Source organism: Urocampus carinirostris, chromosome 16, assembly GCF_059441175.1.
Source record: "Urocampus carinirostris isolate Australia breed hairy pipefish chromosome 16, RoL_Ucar_1.0, whole genome shotgun sequence".
Classification (NCBI taxonomy): domain Eukaryota; kingdom Metazoa; phylum Chordata; class Actinopteri; order Syngnathiformes; family Syngnathidae; genus Urocampus; species Urocampus carinirostris.
Window position 1 is genome coordinate 20,853,432 of NC_142364.1, and position 18,230 is coordinate 20,871,661.

At 41.3% G+C, this 18,230-nt stretch overlaps 1 protein-coding gene across 1 annotated transcript in view; it reads left to right on the forward strand.

Annotated features, from left to right (window-relative positions):
* Positions 1 to 207: 207 nt before the first annotated feature.
* The window catches only part of agxt2 (alanine--glyoxylate aminotransferase 2), a 34,061-nt gene continuing 16,038 nt past the window's right edge, over positions 208 to 18,230 (forward strand). The window contains exons 1-9 of the mRNA XM_088356004.1: positions 208 to 397; positions 5,106 to 5,194; positions 8,140 to 8,330; positions 8,400 to 8,523; positions 11,520 to 11,614; positions 11,920 to 12,013; positions 13,027 to 13,120; positions 16,731 to 16,831; positions 18,127 to 18,219. Coding sequence (XP_088212130.1) covers positions 331 to 397; positions 5,106 to 5,194; positions 8,140 to 8,330; positions 8,400 to 8,523; positions 11,520 to 11,614; positions 11,920 to 12,013; positions 13,027 to 13,120; positions 16,731 to 16,831; positions 18,127 to 18,219 — 948 coding nt within the window. The 5' untranslated portion in view covers positions 208 to 330. The remainder of the gene's footprint in view (positions 398 to 5,105; positions 5,195 to 8,139; positions 8,331 to 8,399; positions 8,524 to 11,519; positions 11,615 to 11,919; positions 12,014 to 13,026; positions 13,121 to 16,730; positions 16,832 to 18,126; positions 18,220 to 18,230) is intronic.

Consider the following 18,230-nt stretch of genomic DNA (forward strand, 5'->3'; position numbering starts at 1 on the left):
AGAGGGAACCGCGTTTATATTACAACAACACGAACAACGTTATCAAAGTAATGGTTTTAATTGGAAAACAATATCGATCTGTTTCAAGTAATCACTCAGTGTTTGTAATATTAATATTTGCATCGATCCAATCATATTCACTTCAAAGAGTCGGCTTTCAAAGTCAGTTCGTTCGCGAACGAAACATCCCCAGGGCTTCAGGCATCGTCCACACCCCCTTTTAAACTTGAACTCTAAAAGTTTATAAGTGAAAGTGGCAGATTTTAGAGACTACTCGGGTGACAATAACGTAACGCAAAAGTGTTTCTCTTAAAGAAAACGTCGTCGAAAATGCACAAAATGTCTTTACGTCGATACGCGTCGTTGAGCGCCCTGGTTAAATTCCACACAGCAGCAGGTGAGTTACCTTGGCAACTGCAGTCTAGGGTATTATTTAGCAAGGATTTGTGCAAAGAGTATTGTGGAATTGTAGAGTACAAGTAACGTATCGGGACAGTTTTATGTGGGTCACAGAATACATGTAACGGCGTTACCTAATCAGAATACCAAAAAACAGTCACAGAAAAAAGACGTCATTCATTACAGGTATGATTTAAAAATTGAAGCTATCGTGTGTTTAAATCAATATTGGGTTCCTAATGTGCTCTTATAGTCAACTAAAACAGAGCATATCTTAAAGTTTATATTTTTGATCAATACATTATACTAGGTGGTTAAAATGTGATAATTTTTTGATGGACTACAAGCAACGAACTGATCCTCCATGGCCGTAACCAGCCTGTTTTGGGGGGTTCCCCCCCACTACCCCTAAATTTACACCAAGCTCCTCCTAAAATCATGGCACTTTTAAAACTCCCTTTTCCTTAATAAAAGGCAGGATAGGCTTGTAAATGATGAATGACATTGGATAAACAATAAAACAAGTAAAAGGAAAAAAAGTGAACACCACAGCGTCAGAAATACTCCACTGCCTTGAAAAGGTTCTGTCCATTTGATTCCTGTTTAGTATGTGTTTTTTTTATATAAAAATCAACATTGATATGATAGCTCAGGTATTTTTGCCTAGTATTCAAATCAATATTTCATTTTACAGAATGAACATTAGTTGTACCACTAGAAGGCACTAAATATTACACACTGTCCCTTTAAGGATGTTTTTGAGCGTTGAGTTAATGTTGATGATCAGTATCCAACTATATGTGATTTAAAAAATGACTATATTTTTAATATTTGAATTTAATTACGATGTGAAAGTTTTATATAAATTGCATTTGGGAAATATCCGACTACAAAAAATATTTAATGACTACATACTGTATATACACGTGAATCCATATTTAATATATACTCACCATACATGACTTAGACTCAGTCTTCCACAATTATAATTGCATATTTAAAAAATAAACTTGCATAATTATAAAGTCAAAAAATGGAAAATTGAAATCATCAAAAATAAATCAACAGTACAAGAATTTCTGAGCTTGTTTTTTGTATTTTGTTCAAATGTGACTACTGTCCTATTCTTCTCTTTCTCTGTCTCTGTCTCCTTCTTCTCCTTCTTCTCCTTCTTCTCCTTCTTCTCCTTCTCCTTCTTCTCCTTCTTCTCCTTCTTCTCCTTCTTCTCCTTCTTCTCCTTCTCCCTCTCCTTCTCCTCTTATTCCTTCTCCTTCTCATTCTCCTATTTCTCCTTCTCATTCTCATTCTCCTCTTACTCCTTCTCCTCTTTCTCCTTCTTTTTCTTGTCATCATCATCATCATTATCATCATTATCATCATTCTTCTTCTTCTTCATCTTCATCATCTTCATCTTCATCTTATTCTTCTTCAACATCCTTTTTATCATCTTCTTCATCATCTCACAGTTAAGATGTTTTAGTAGTTGACTGAGCCTGTTTTAACCCTACTTATATTAAGCCCTTGTAATAAAATGTAACAACATAGTAATACATTTTTATTTTAGAAATGCATTTCAACCTGCACTTATGATAAACTAAAAAGTAGTTATCAGTTTCACCGTTGGTCACCCCTATCAAAATGACCCAAATTATCTTGTACTCAATTTTTTATAGTTTGTATTGTGTATCATTATTATTTTACGCATATTATAACTTTCCAATATATCCACAATTATTTTAACCCTTTTTTTGCAGTACAGATTTTATTTGTCCCATATTTCGTAAGCATTTTTAATATAACAAGATGTGCACGCCATATAACATTTTTTCTACAGGGGAAACAAAAAATAAAAATAAAAACATGTTTCCCATTTCAGCTCTAATTCGGATCGTCTATGTCACTGGTAGCAAAAAATTGTCACGATTGCCCATTGCCCTCACTTGGGCCCGCTCGTTTGGCGCCAGCTGCTGCTCGTTGCCTGATTGGCTCCCCTCCTATTTAAACTCAGTGCTCCCATTCACTCCTTGTCAGTCCGTCAACAAACCTCTGCACTTGCAAAACTTGCATTTTGACTCTGTCCGGTATCCTGCTCGTGAAACCAGTATCCAGTATTGATCCCATCTGTCCCGTCCTGTCCGGTATCTTGCTCCAGTATCAGGTATCGATCACGTCTGTCCCGTCCTGTATCTTGCTCGTGTATCCAGGATCCGGTATCGATCACGTCTGTCCTGTCCTGTCCAGTATCTTGCTCGTGCATCCTGAATCCGGTATCAATCCCGTCTGTCCTGTCCTGTCCAGTAACCTGCTCGTGTATCGATCTCGTCTGTCCCGTCCTGTCCGGTATCTTGCTCGTCTAATATGTATCCGGTATCGATCCCGTCCTGTTCGGTATCTTACTGTTGTATCCAATATCTGGTATTGATTCCGTCTGTCCAATATGCTGCTCGTGTACTCAGTATCTGGTATCCATCCCGTCTGTCCTGTCCGGTATCTTGCTCGTGCATCCTGTATCAGGTATCGATCCCGTCTGTCCCGCTCTGTCTGATACCTGGTATTGATCCCTTCTGTCCTGTCCAGTTTTGATCTCGTATGCCCCTGGCTTCCTGTTTTCCCGCGCCTGACTTCTCTGTCTCACTTCTTCTGCCTAGTGATCGCCGAATCGCTGGCATTGGAGTTCCCGCGCATGACTGCCTCGTTTCCGTAAAATAAAGCTTGTGTGAAAACGTTACGCGTCTGGGTCCACCGTCTGTTCGGGGTCCGACAAAACGTCATCAGAGATTTCATATACCGAACATATATACATACAAACATTAAACACACATATCTACTGTATACAAAGACATATTATGTGTTGCCCTTCTTGTAAACCTCAAATAAAGCTTTTACCGTAAATTCCGGACTATAGTGCGCACCTGATTATAAGCCGCACCCACCACATTTTCAGAGGAAAACCGATTTCAGTCATACACAGGCCGCACCTGTATATAAGCCGCATGCGCACACGTTAAAAAATTGTAACACAAACATTAATTTCATCCAATCCCGACTTCAAGTCGCGCGGTTGAAACAAAATGTCCTTCATTGAAGTACACAGTCCAAAAATCACAGCCGGCAAAATGAACAGAAAATGATACCGGTACTAAGGTTTGATGCAGACCGGCAGAGTCCGGGTACCCGTTGAAAAGAATCCAAGAAAAAAAAGTCTATATTTTCAAAGGTAAGGGTGGGAAAAATATATATCCACTATTGTCCGCTGCGATAACAGGTGTCACTCACCTTTACCCCACTTCCCGTCAGCCCGCGTTGGCTCCGCCCCTATTTTTAATTTGCAAAACATATCAGAATAAGAGTCTCAAATAAATACATTACAAAAATATACAGGTGCAAATACATATTGTACATGGGTTACACATATTTACAAAGAAAGACGGTACACCGAGAGAGTTTTCAAAGCTTTGATAATAATAATTATAATATAACTTTCATCCCAAATGGTGCCTGACAGGGCAGTTAATGGTAGCAACACGCTAGCACCACGCTCGCAACACAGTAAACGTGTCACAATCACCCGGATTGGGAACACCTGTGTTCAGGATTTGGCGCCAACAGCCAGGACAGCTGATTGGCGCACCCTGTACATTTGAATCCCCAGCTTCCGGTAACACTTTTATCCGATTGTACTATGTGATCTGTTGCTATCCGCTCAGAAAGCCCGACCTGCCCTGCCCGCCTGACTCCTGATCTCTCTTCCGAACACAACAACGCCCTTCTTCTCCAGCCCCAACCAACAACACGACGACTACGCCTGTCCGCGACCATTCCCGCCAAGCCTTACCCGCCTGTCAAGTCTCGACAATCCGTCAAACAACGGATCGAAGATTCACGTCTTGTCATTCCTTCCTTCCAATAAAAACCAAGAAACGAGTGCAAGTGATCTCCGTTTTCCTTCCGTCCCGCCTGACAAAACGGGTCTGTTAAAAAAACATACCGTACTTGTAAAAATCACGGTAAACCGCCCTCATCTTCCTCCTTACAACTGAAGCCATCAAAGTCGTCTTCCCCAGTGTCGGAAAGAAACAGTGTCATATAGACGTCATCCCACGCTCCCGCAGCCTCACTCGCGCGGTCACTGCCGCTGGTGTGCCCTCCTCTCCGTCACGGCTTTTCGGAACCCGTTTGTGATGGTGGATTTTTTGATGCTGCCCCACGCTGTCAGGATCCGCTGTCAGGATCCACTGGCAGACTTGCGAAAAATTTGCCTTTCACATGCGGCCAGTTTTAGTGAAAGATTTCTCACAGCTAGTCAAGCCAAGAAGTTGCAGTCTTCCTCGGCGCATATATTCCACCGGTCTAAATCTTACCTTTGGTACTCGAGCGCCGCTGGCGGCCGTTAGAAAAATTACATAAATTGGCCGCATCACTGAATAAGCCGCAGGGTTGAAAGTTTGGGGGAAAAGTAGCGGCTTATAGTCCGGAATTTACGGTAATTTTTATTATATCATATTTTGTTTTTTTGAGTCTAATATGGCTCTTTCAACATTTTGGGTTGCCAATCCCTGAGCTAGGGTTATGGCAAACTACAATTGATTGTTCTTCGGGTATCTGGAGTAAAAAGAGTGCATGACCTACTTATTATAACAATTGTTGATTTCTACATGCTTTTTTTCTAGATAACAAACACCCCATTGACCTCCATTTTTCCACAGGCCCTTTGTGTCAAAAATCTGCTATGAAAACAGTTGATGCAGATCGGTTGGAGATGCCACCTTGCAACTTTAAACCACAAGAATACAAGGTGACAACAAGCACAAAATAGCTTTCATGTTTCAAGTCACTGAGACCGAACAGATGGACCCTGACCGGTCCCATCAACAAACATTCACAGAATGAATAATCGCTGCGACACGTTAAGACAAATCATCCAAAAGGAAAAAAACAGGTTGAAGCAAAGGCTTATAGGCGACCTGCCCCTAAATAACCATTGTCACGGTCATTTGTTTGTCAATTTAGAAATTATCACATAGTTTAAACCTTTATATACATTTTACATTCCCTCCCCTCATTCTTCTCGACCTCACTCACTAGCAACAATACAGTCCATAAAAACTGGGTCAAATAGGGATTTTCACATGTGAATTTATCAAACGGGATCGGACGTGATACAACCGAACAGTGACTGTCCGTGTCCAGCCCCCCCTGCACACTACCCCCCTCACGTTGTTCTTGTAGCACAGTTAGCATTAGCAATGATATCAGCTATGTTGTTTTGTGGCAGTCAAGAATGTGTGGACCAACATTTACCCTGTGCCGTGTCCCATATGGGACATAGCCCGGTCAGCATGCATTTTGACTACTGTATCAATAGTCTTGGCCCAGGTCCAGTAGTCTCACTGATTGGAGCTTTAATCTGTGTCTTCTCGGTAGGCCCTTCGACAATGATTGGCACTCTAACCGGTAAATAATTGCACATATTGTGTCAGGTGATTTGGTCCTTGAAACTGTTGAAATGAATGACTTTTCTTCCTCTCCGTGTTTGTTGAACATTTGAGTTATGAGACAAGCTCTGGAACTAAGCAGTTCAGCTTAGATTTTAATTGAACAGAATGGTTTTGGTGATGAGAGGTATAGAATTAGCTGTATGCTTTCACTAAATGTTAGGTTCAAGTCTCCAACATTTATGATAAAACGCTCTGAAATAAAAGACAAAGAGAATCAATTAATTAGAATCTTGCAAGGAGAGGTTGGAGAATGTATGCCGCCAATCACCCAAATCACTCTGAAGAAATCTCCGAATCTCCTTTCTTTTTATTTAGATTTTGCCTGTAATACATGAGTCTCGATTTACTGAGGGGCGGGGATTCTATCTAACAAATTGAGACCGTATTCTAACTTTTGCTACGTAGAGTTAATTCATCTTCTTTCGAAGGCCTGCTTTCCATCCGATGATGACAGGTGCCCTCTGTCCCGGGCAAACTCACCTCCTTCTTCCCAGGCTCTTTGGTGAAGAACAACTTGAGTTATGGCATGCACAGATTTATTCCAGGTCAGGGTGCATCCATTGGTATGTGAGACAAAAAGACAGGCTGTACAACAAAAACAACTTATGGCCTTGAAGAGCAGCTTACAGGCTGAGAACTCTTCAAAATGGCTGAGAACACATATAACATATTAAATGTCAACTGTAGGATAAATATAATTATACAATCCTAACACAAATGCACAAAAAATGAGTGACAGTCACTTTTATACTAGGAGGTCAGGACTTGACAAACAAAACTTTAGAGGTAGTGGAAAAATCCCTACTTCCCACCTGCCCTTTCTCTGGACCATGTCTGGCAAATAATGATAAAACTGAAGGCCCCCTTACTGCTAACTTGTAACACCAATTGAAACAATGAAGGGACTGAATAACAACTGAATGAATGGATGTTTCAAGAAGTCAAGTAATTGTATTAAGAAGTAAATAACAACACTCAAATATTTGAATAATCATCAAGTGCATTCATTGCGACTAAATAAGTGAAGGACATATAAATGAATAAAATGATAAAAAGGTTATACAGTGGAACCTCGGTTTTTGAACGCCTCTCAGTTCGAACAAATCGGTGTTCGACCAAAAATTTCGAGAAATTCTTGCTTCGCTGTTCGGTCAAAAATTCGGAGTTCGAACGCCAGTAATGCCTGAGTGCGTACGCTAGAGTGCGATGCTGAGCGGCGTACGGGTGTAGATTGTGTATATTGCCCCCACCCCTCGTGACCAACTGTTATCACGTGCGCGCTTGCTTCTTTTTGCTTTCGCTTTTAATATCGGTGAACGGAGTGTTTTAGCCCCTAATTATGCCTCCGAAGAAGGTCGGTGCAAGCAGGACAGGTGAAAAAAGAAAAGTTGTTCGTACAACAATTGCCTTTAAGAAAGACATAATAGCTTAATATGAAAGAGTTGTGCGAGTTTCCGATCTTGCTAAGGGAATACAGCATGCGCCTTCTGCTGACCACCACAAAGGGAAAAAATTATTTTCTTTATCTTTTTTTTTTACACGTTCGTGTTAGCGTTATCTTTCGTACGGAAGATTACGATAACGCGAACGTACGATTAGCCTGGGTTAGCTTTATGATTCGAAGTAAACATTCAGGGTGTTGGAACTGAGCCCAAAATTCAGGGTGTTGGAACAGAGCCCCCTTTCCAATGAAGCGCTAGCCACTTGTGGTGCTAAATGACTTGTAAACGACCTGATTTTTTTATTTTTACACGTTCATGTTAGCGTAATCTTTCGTACGGAAGATTATGCTAACGCGAACGTACGATTAGCCTAGGTTAGCTTCATGTTTACGTTAAACATTCATGGTAAACATTCAGGGTGTTGGAACGGATTAAAACGATTTACATTATTTTTAATGGGAAAATTGATTTCGGTGATTGAACAAATCGGTTCTCGAACAGGGTTCTGGAACGGATTATGGTCGAGAACCAAGGTTCCACTCTGTAATAAGAACCCATATAATCATCAGTGTACTGTATATGCAGTGACTTGTTGAAGCTAACTTTGTCACTTCCCTTTCTTTGAATCAGCTCTGCATAGTAGCATATAATAAATCGGAAATCGAATGCAAATCACTAAAATACTACAAAAGATGTTGGTGATGGCAAAATGTGTGAATTTCCCTACGGGGATGAATAAAATATCTATCTATCTATCTATCTATCTATCTATCTAAAATGTCTGGGCCTTGTCTGTTCAGGGGATGTCCAAAGAACGTATGCTTGAGATCCGCCAGACCATCTGCCATCCCATGACGATGAAAGTGACCTACTACAAGAAGCCAGTTTACATCCATCAGGGTTACATGCAGTGGCTGTGGGACGTGGATGGGAGACGCTACCTGGATTTCTTTGCCGGGGTGGCCACCGTCAGCGTGGGCCACTGTCACCCGTAAACAGATGTTCTATTTTTTCAGCACATTTGTTGCCTTTGAAACCAACTCACTTGTGGTGGGTGCAGAAAAGTGACGGCGGCTGCAGAACAGCAGCTGAGGAAGCTGGTACACACCACCAACATCTACATTTATCCTACAATTCACGAATACTGTGAAAAACTGGCGGCCCACTTACCAGATCCTCTCAAGGTACTGAAAAGTTTTATTTTTGTACACCCGAATTGCTTGTTAAATGCTTGTCAGTCAATTGCAGACTTTAAACATTGTGTCAAGGACCAGAAACGGAGACAGGACCCACTTGCGTTCGTTTTTACTCAGCTTTCGTCACAATCACCCGGATCGGGAACACCTGTGCTCAGGATTTGGCGGCAACAGCCAGGACAGCTGATTGGCGCACCCTGTACATTTAAATCCCCAGCTTCCGGAAACACCTTGTCTGATTGTACTATGCGATCTGTTGCCATCTGCTCAGAAAGCCCGTACCTCCGACTCTTTGCCTGCCTCCTGTTTTTCTACCTGATCTCCGTTGCCGACCCGTTTCCAAATTTGCCTACGACCTGCCCTGCCCGCCTGACTCCTGATCTCTCACGACGACGCCCTTCTTCTCCAGCCCCAACCAACAACACGACGACTACGCCTGTCCACGACCATTCCCGCCAAGCCTTCACTCGCCTGTCAAGCCTCGTCAATCCGTCAAACAACGGATCGAAGAATCACGCCTTGTCATTCCTTCCTTCCAATAAAAACCAAGAAACGAGTGCAAGTGATCTCAGTTTTCCTTCCATCCCGCCTGACAGCTTTATTTACAAGGAGGAAAGGGCTGGGACCCACGATCCGGTGATGGTCAGTCGCGAGTAGCAGATCACTTGGACCGCGGAAGTGGCAATTCCGTGGCGAGCGAAGGCAGTGTCGAGAGCGGAGGAAGAACAGGTCGATGGCCGGGACGCAGGAGCAGAACGTAATCGAGTTCAGAAAAGAGGTCGGCGCAGGGAATCAAACGGGAATCAGGACAGGATTGAGTCAGGGGTCAAAAAGTGCTTGCCTAGCGTGGGGCTGAGGTTCGCAGACGGACTGACAACCGGTAACCGAAAGCTGGGGGTTTAAAAAGTGATAAGCAGCCAATCAGCGTCCAAGGCAGTTGGCACCAAAGGAGCCGACTCAGGTGCCTCGCATCAGTAATTATGACACATTGCCCTGTTGAGGGTGCGAACACTGTTGACGTACTTCTTAAACAAGCTCATGGGATGGAACAAAGTTTGAAACATCATGGAAGTGAAAACAGACTCTGTAGTCCATGTAGAAAATAAAAGTACGGTACATGAGCTATGTAGTCGTAAAGTTATGAAGAAAATCATTAGGTCGCCAAATCTAAACCCAAATACTTTTGTACAAAGACGGTCCCGTATTTTCACGAGCATAAAGCGTACTGTACTTACAGACACAGTCTCAGTTACGTGTGTCGTTGTATTTAGCTGACTCATAAGGCGTACCAGGTTTATATACAATCTAAATGTTAACAGTGACGTCTTCAACACAAACACTGGGCGCACAGCACGATCGGGCACAGGTTTACTCACAATCTGCGCACAAACACTTAAACCTGTGTTCAACTCCGATCATCCAGGGTCACATGTCGTCCATTGTTTTGGAGGTCTTTCTTCTTTGACTCAGATAATAAAAATTATTAGCTCGTTAGCATGCTGGCAGGAGCTTAGAATCACCAGTATTGGAGCAGAGAAATGTGACCTTTGAGGACCGGAGTTCCCAGCTCTGCTTTAATGACACCTTTTAACTCATAGTGCCCTCTATTTCATGTTTACTACGCACACACTGGGCACACCGCTCGACAGAGCGCAGGTTTACTCACAATCGAACACTTCACCCTGGGTTCACCAGTAAATACTTCATCCTTTATCTCATGGGGCTCTTAACTTCATGTCCACAACACACACTCAGGGTGCACCGCACAATAGAATGCAGGCTTCTATGAACTCCAAATGCAAACACTACACTTTGTTTTAACCCGATGTTCAGTCGTTTAGCGCACATTTCACCGTTTAACTCATGGTGCAGTGTTAGCTCTTTAGCGAACACTTTCCCCTCTAACTCACAGTGCCCTGTATTTCACTCTCATAACACACACACAAGGCACACTGCACAATAGGGCATACAATCTGCGTGTGAACACTTCACCCTGTGTTCACCCTGTGATCACCCTGAGTTCCCCCTGTGTTCACCCTTCGGCGAACATTTCACCCTTTAACACACAGGTGTCAAACATGCGGCCCGCGGGCCAGATCAGGCCCACTAAGGGATTGAATCCGGCCCGCGAGACAACACTCGGAGAAGCGCAAGAGAAAAACAAGCTGCAGGTTGAAAAATGTCAACTTGATGTTGCCAAAGGCAGGTGCCTCGAACAAAGACACTGTACTTGTATTTATCTCTCTCTCTCTCCCTCTCTTTCTTTTCCACCCCTTTTCTCCCACTCTGTCTCTGTCTCCTTCACTCTCTGTGTCTCTCTTTTTCTCTTCTTTTGTTGCTCTTTGTCTCTTTCTCTCTCTCTGTCTTTTTAACTTCATTTGCTCTAACTTCCTTTTTTTCCCTTTCTCTCTTTTCTCTTTCTCTCTTGCTACCCTTTGCGCTTTCTTTTCTCTTTTCTCTCCTTCTGTCTTTCTATTTCTCTTTGGATTCCTTTCTTCCTCTCCCTTTCTTTTCCTCTCACGACTTTTTATCTTTTGTTTCTCACGCTCTCTCCCTCTCTCTCTTTCTCCCTTTCTTTGTCCACCCTCTCTTTTTCTCTCCCTCTTTTTATCTTATTTCTTTCTCTCTTATCTACTAGTCCGGCCCCTGAGAGAATATTTGTTCTATCGTGTGGCCCCCGAGTTAAAATGAGTTTGACACCCCTGCTTTAACACATAGTGCCCTCTACTTCACATCCACAACACACACAGGGCGTACCGCACGATAGGGAGCACCACAGGTTTTGGAGAAAATGAAATACGTTACTGTACGCCTTATAGTCTTGAATATGTGGTCATTTCATTTGATTTTCTGAATCACCTTGCAATTGGTCGATTAAAAAATGCAAAACGTTAATCGCCAGGCTATCACACGAACGAATGACAGCTAATTCCAATTCTGTTTGGCCATACTTTTGGTGGAAGTTCCTTTTTCTTCCTTTTTAGGTCATCTATCTGACCAATAGCGGCTCGGAGGCTAACGAGCTAGCCATGTGTATGGCCCGACTGTACACTGGCAACTTTGACATCATCACTTTCAGGTACCTGCCCTTTTGTTTAATCTTTTTGTCCTATTACTACGTACATGTGAATAACTAATGGTTGCTTTGGTATGCATACGTATTCATAAGTAATGATCATGTACAAAGGTAATTCCTTTTAAGGTTGTGAAGACTCACAGTGTAAATGTAGATAGTTGCTAGGCTGCAATCAAATGTAAAGTGTCCGGACATGTTGATCTCATTTAGGGTCAGGTTGTGAGTGCATATTGTAGATTTTTTTTTTTTAACAAAGTACGTTAAGTACATTTCAGTGGATGCTAAAGATTGTTACTTTTCATTTACAGGGGATCATACCACGGGGGTAGTCCACAAACCATGGGTCTGACTGCACAGATGGCTTACAAATACCCAATTGCCATTGGCTTAGGATGCACCAACGTACGTACGAAGAATTTTAGCAAACATCAAAATGCAAATTTTTATTTACATTTCAAAAGCAAGTGTTTGGGCCATAATTACTGCAACAAATTGTGTCAAGAGACGCTTTACTTCTTTTTAAAAAAACAACCGAAAGAGTAATATCGTCAGAAAAAATCATTCGGTATATATTGGAATAGAAGTCAGATCTTAGTGGGTTCTGTTCTTAGTGTATATATATATATATATATATATATATATATATATATACACACTTCAAAATTTTAACTATGTAAATACTACAGAAATACTACAAAAGTACTACCATGGAAATACAAATGCAGAAATACGACAAAAATGAAACATATATATATATATATATATATATATATATATATATATATATATATATATATATATATATATATATATATATATATATATAATTGTATTAATAATCTTCATAATGAAGTGTGAAAATTGTACTGATTTGGGGGGAAAAAAATATCCAAAATTGTGAAGTAAATGTTTATTTGTACAGCCCTGAATCACAATGATTCTCAAAAGGCTGCACAGACCACAGATTATTGCAAACTGCAAACTATAACGTCCCCTGATCTAAAACCTACATGAGGGCAAGGAAAACTCAAAACCTCAACATGTGGTAAACCCTGAGAAGGAACCGCACATGAGGTAATCCCCCTTCCAGGATGACCAGGCTGCAATGGATGTTGCAATAACATAATACACAGATATTGCCAACATGAAATATAGGTTAGTCATAACTCTTTAGTATGTTTTTATTTTATATTGATCATCCAACGGGACACGGAAATACATTTTCCCCATTTCAAGATAAATAAAGTAAAACCAGGCTTTACTCTGGATTGTTTTCGAAAATTGCATCTCTATTCGTGTAATTTCTTCGTTGTACACCTTGCTTTGTCAGATAGTTCGCCTTGCTTTTCATGTAACTGTGCACGATACACGTTTTGGATCCTGCTGATTTTCTTTCTGCCCTAAAAATCAAACAGACCATGTGTCCTGATGTGTTCAGAGGTCCCTGGGGGGGAAGCCACTGCAGGGACTCTCCTGTGCAGACGACCAGAGAATGTAACTGTGCTCAAGGTACTTTGGTGTCCACTCAAGCTCATACAAGCTCTTCACAGTATTTCCTTAAATCAAGCATATATCCTGAATAGCGTAGAGTGCCTTGCAAAAGAATTGCCCCCCACACCAAGAACTTTTTGACAAATTGTCATATTTCAGGCTTCAAACAACATGTAAGACACATTCTTAAGAAGAAAAGAATTGACATTTTAAATTGTGATAACAAACAAAAATTGAAAAGTAGACGTTACAAAAATATTGACAACCTTTGAGTTGATACTACTTCCCTTTGCTCTGTTTGAAACTGAAATATTTCCCATTCTTTCTTACAAAACAGCTTGAGTTCCATAAGGTTTGTGTCAGGACCAGGTCAGGAACCAGGAAGCAAAACCCACTCGCGTAACGTTACTCACATTTTATTGGGGAGAAGAGGAATGAGCTCACACTCGATCCGGGGATCGTTGGTTGCGGAAGTAGATTGATCGGAACGAGGAAGTGGTCAAAATCAAACAGATCGGGGCGAGAACAAAACAGGAGCAAAACACAGGCAAAAACAGAGAGTCACAGGGCTTGGCAAAACAAGAGCAAAAACGCAGGCAAAACGGGGATTCATAGGGCTTGGCAAAACAAGAGCAAAAAACACAGGCAAAAACGGGTATTCACAGGGCTTGACATATCACAACAGAGTTTCGCAGGAGTTTAGCAGACGCTCCGACACCAGGCGACTCACAAGACAGCGTTTAAGTAGTCTGGGAGCAATCTGACAACAGGTTTCAGCTGGTGTCCATGGGCGGGGCCATTTGGGCGCCGTGACAACCGTGACAGAACCTGGCGCCACACGGCGGGGACCACTTTGGCACAATGGCAACCGTGACAGCTTAATGGTTATCGTTTCTGTACATACTTTTTCAGATCTTTTTAGTATAATCCTCAATGTTTTTTCAATAAATAACTTTGTTATGATAGTTCCTGTATTTTTGCCCAGTATTCAAATCAATTTTTTATTTTTATGAAAGTTGTCATACTAGGAAGAACTGAATATTACATACTGTTCCTTTTAGGCTTAAAGCCTGAAATGCGGTGTTCTGCGGAAATGTCCTCCCTACAGTATTGCTAATCTAACACCAAATTTTATTTTCTTTCTTATCAAGAAAAACTAGCAACACTGAAACTCAGAATTATTGCAAACAGACGTTTTACTCATGACATATTACGAGGGTTGGCATGGATACATACAGTGCGTGACTACCGGTTGACAACAGACACCATGCTAAAACACTACCACAGAAAAACATGCCAGGCTTAAGGGCTACATCAGAGAACAGTATTTTGAATGAGAGTTAAATTAGACTAATACTAGAAAAAAATTGTAAGTACTCTCCATAGGAAATCACTATCAGCCTTGTGCGCAGTTAGTCCAATATGCATTGGTAGGACGTCTCCACAAAGAAGGACAGTTGAAATTAAACAAAAAGTTCTTGAGGGGCCAATACTTTCGCTAGGCACTATATTTCTTAAACCACTGCATCTTTGTTTATGGTAAATATTTGAGTAGTTTGCGTCTTTGTTCTAACTCAGCAACATAAGCTGAAGGTCTCCTACTGTCAATCATTGACTTTATTTTCTGGGAACAACAGAAAAGGGTAGACTGGGTACAGTTGTAACACATTTTGCTTTCTCCCTCCCCATTTTATGATCTTTTTTACCAGTCCTCTAAAACGTTTATATATGGTACTGAAGGCAAAAGACATTCCGGTGTGTCGCTGCGTATTCTTTTCCGGGACCAGACAGTGTATTCGGACTTTGAGAAATAAAACTGGAGAGACATTTATTACAAAGTTTTAAAATAAATATAAAACGGAGAACTCTGGGCCGGTCTGATCAGGAGACAGTTCTTAAAAGTTTCAAAAGGGCATCGAAAATGGTTGACCTCAGTTTTTATAGAAAAGGGGTGTGGATTTACAAAACGGAACACGAAACTTCAGCAGGCAAAAAAACAAACTCACACCTTATTTAAGAGCCCTTTGTTAAAACTGGTCACTGCTATATTTTGAAGGTTGTATGTTAACATAAGATAAAGGTGGAAGTACTGATGTAAAAGGATACAGCAAGTAAATACTTTATTCAAATATGTGGATGAACATAAGTGCATTTATAACAACTAAATGAATAATGTTATTAATGAAGTAATTCTGTGATGATTAAATAATAAATGTGATATAGCTTGTTACGGGCAGCACGCCGACGCGGTGGTTAACGCTTGTGCGGCACAGTTCTGAGGTCATGGGTTCAAATCCAGCTACCAACCTTCCTGTGCGGAATTTGCAATTTCCCCCCGTGCTTGCGTGGGTTTCCTCCGGGCACTCCGGTTTTCTCCTACATTCCAAAAACATGCATGTCAGGTTAATCGGACAGTCAGAGCGAGCGAATTGTCTGTCCCTGTGTGCCCTGCGACTGGCTGGCAACCAGTTCAGGGTGTCCCCTGCCCACTGCCCGAAGATGGCTGGGATGGGCTCCAGCACCCCCACGACCCTACTGAGGATAAGCCGTGCAGATAATGGATGGATGGATGGATAGCTTGTTATGGTGACAACATACTCAGTGACCTATTCCGATAATCTAACAGTACCTTAATTTGTGTTTTACAATTATACATCAATGGTAGAGTGCTAAGTAGCAGTCTCTCAAACAGAGAGATACACCATATTTCAACCGTACCCTACTGGGCAGTTGTAACAGTGTGATTTATTATGACAAATAAGCTTCAGTTAGTTCAATATTTAAAGAACTCTTTATTTATTAGAAATATTTGACAAGAAGAACAAAGTGCTTGTGTCATAGCTATACTTTTGTATGGAAAGCATTTCTAATCAGAGTCTGACAAGCAGTTGTGGCAAATGTATAAGCCCGTGCTTGGAGTGTAGTCTTTGTGGGAAATTTGTTTGCAATCAAAACAGTTTTCTTTTTGTTCTTTCTTTTCTTTGCATTCGTCCATACAGACTATATAGGAGTTGTAATTTTTGGATGTGTTACAACGGTTCCCATACTTATCAGCCATCATTAAGCTAACATTTTGTCTTTTTGGTTGTTAGATACATGGGATTTAAGCCAAGAATGAGGACATTACAGCCATGTGGCAGTTATGTGTCAATCCAGAGTTTGCATGTTCTCCCCGTGTCTGTGTGGGTTTCCTCCGGGCACTCCGGTTTCCTCCCACATTACCAAAAACATGCATGTCAGGTTAATTGGCCGGTTTAAATTGTCCCTAGGTGTGAATGAGCGAGTGAGTCGTCTGTCTCTGTGTGCCCTGCGATTGGCTGGCCACCGGTTTAGGGTGTCCCCTGCCCACTGCCTGAAGATAGCTGGGACGAGCTCCAGGTCCCTCGTGACCCTTGTGAGGCACAAAAAATCGATAAATGGATGACATGACACAAAAAACAGTTTGAAAACTTACCTGAATTTGTGTTGTTTGACCATAAAATTCAGACTGTCACTCAGAGTCTTCAAACGTCTTATGTGTGGTATCCTATATCAGTAGCATCAAAAGTACTGTCTTCCAATTGCTCAAACTTTGACTGTTATAACCGTACCCCGTCTCCACTTCTCGATTCTTGTTATTTTTCTGCAGGCTCATGCGTGGCAAACGAAAACTACATCGAACAACTTAAGGAAACGTTGTTCACCAGCGTCCCGAGTCGAATAGCTGCTTTCTTCGCCGAACCTATTCAGGTCTTTCTTCCACGTACACACACGCAAACATAAATATTTTTTTGTTGTTTATTTTAAAATTCCACAGTTTGTAAAATTTGAAAAAAATTAATTGCTGGGATTTTTTTTCTCTGAGTCATGTCAAAACTAGTGTATCGTGTTCATGAAACGAAAGGCTTTTGTATTTCTTAACTTCTTCATATACTGCAGGGACAATGTGTATCATTCGATCACTAGATGTCGCTCTATTGTGCAGTGCAACTGAAATGTGTGTTAAAAAGCACAAGGAAGAATACAAACTATGGAGAATCAGTCCATTTTTTGCTCACCTTTTCAAGTGGTGTTCGGTTTGTGGGGGTTCCTGTAGCAGCAAGATGTCAAACAATCGTGTTGGCTGCCTCGATTGGAGCATTATGTTATGTAAAAAAATCCAATTTTCTTAGCCTATGAGTATTTTTAAAATGCATCTTTATATTATACATCATGTAGTTTTATTTGGATTAATCTTTATTATTCAAATTAATATTGTATTTTGAAATTGTTTTACCACGAGGAAACAATTGAATATGACTCACTGTCCCCTTATTGGCAATCCATCATTCCCAGACCTTAGACCAGTGGTTAGCACGTGTGCGGCACAGTTCTGAGGTCGTAAGATCAAACCTTTCTGTGTGGAGTTTGCATGTTCTCCCCATGCTTGCGTGCATTTCCTCCGGGCACTCCGGTTTCCTCCCACACTCCAAAAACATGCATGTCAGGCCGGTCCAAATTGTCCCTAGCTGTGAATGGGCGAGCGAGTTTTCTGTCTCTGTGTGCCCAACCAGTTCAGGGTGTTCCCTACCCACTGCCCGAAGATAGCTAGCTCCAGCACCCCCGCGACCCTACTGAAGATAAGTGGTGCAGATAATGGATGGATGGATATATATATATATATATATATATATATATATATATATATATATATATATATACATATAAAACAAAAAGCCAGACAGCCATTTCCTAATATACAATATGTTTAAAATATTTTCAATTATTTTTTTGCGATGCATCGTCTCTCCTGCCCCGGGTTTCGATTGAGAAATGATGACAGATTGAATAGGTCAGTGATGTCAGGTTTCTTTTTTTCCCCCTCACACGCACTTCCGATTTACAAGGTAATAGAGTCCCATGCTCCCTTCCTGGTAAATTGAAGGTATTTCCACTTGGAGAGAAGACGTGCCTCGAGACAAAAATATTAAATCACAAACCTGATTGCCCCTTGGCTGGAACAGGAAGTCAGAAAAAAAAAACATTTGCTGTTTTTGTTTTCACAGGGAGTTGGTGGAGCGGTGCAGTATCCCAAGAACTTTTTGAAGGAGGCGTACAAACTCGTGAAGGAGAGAGGTGGCGTCTGCATCGCTGATGAGGTTTGAAAAAA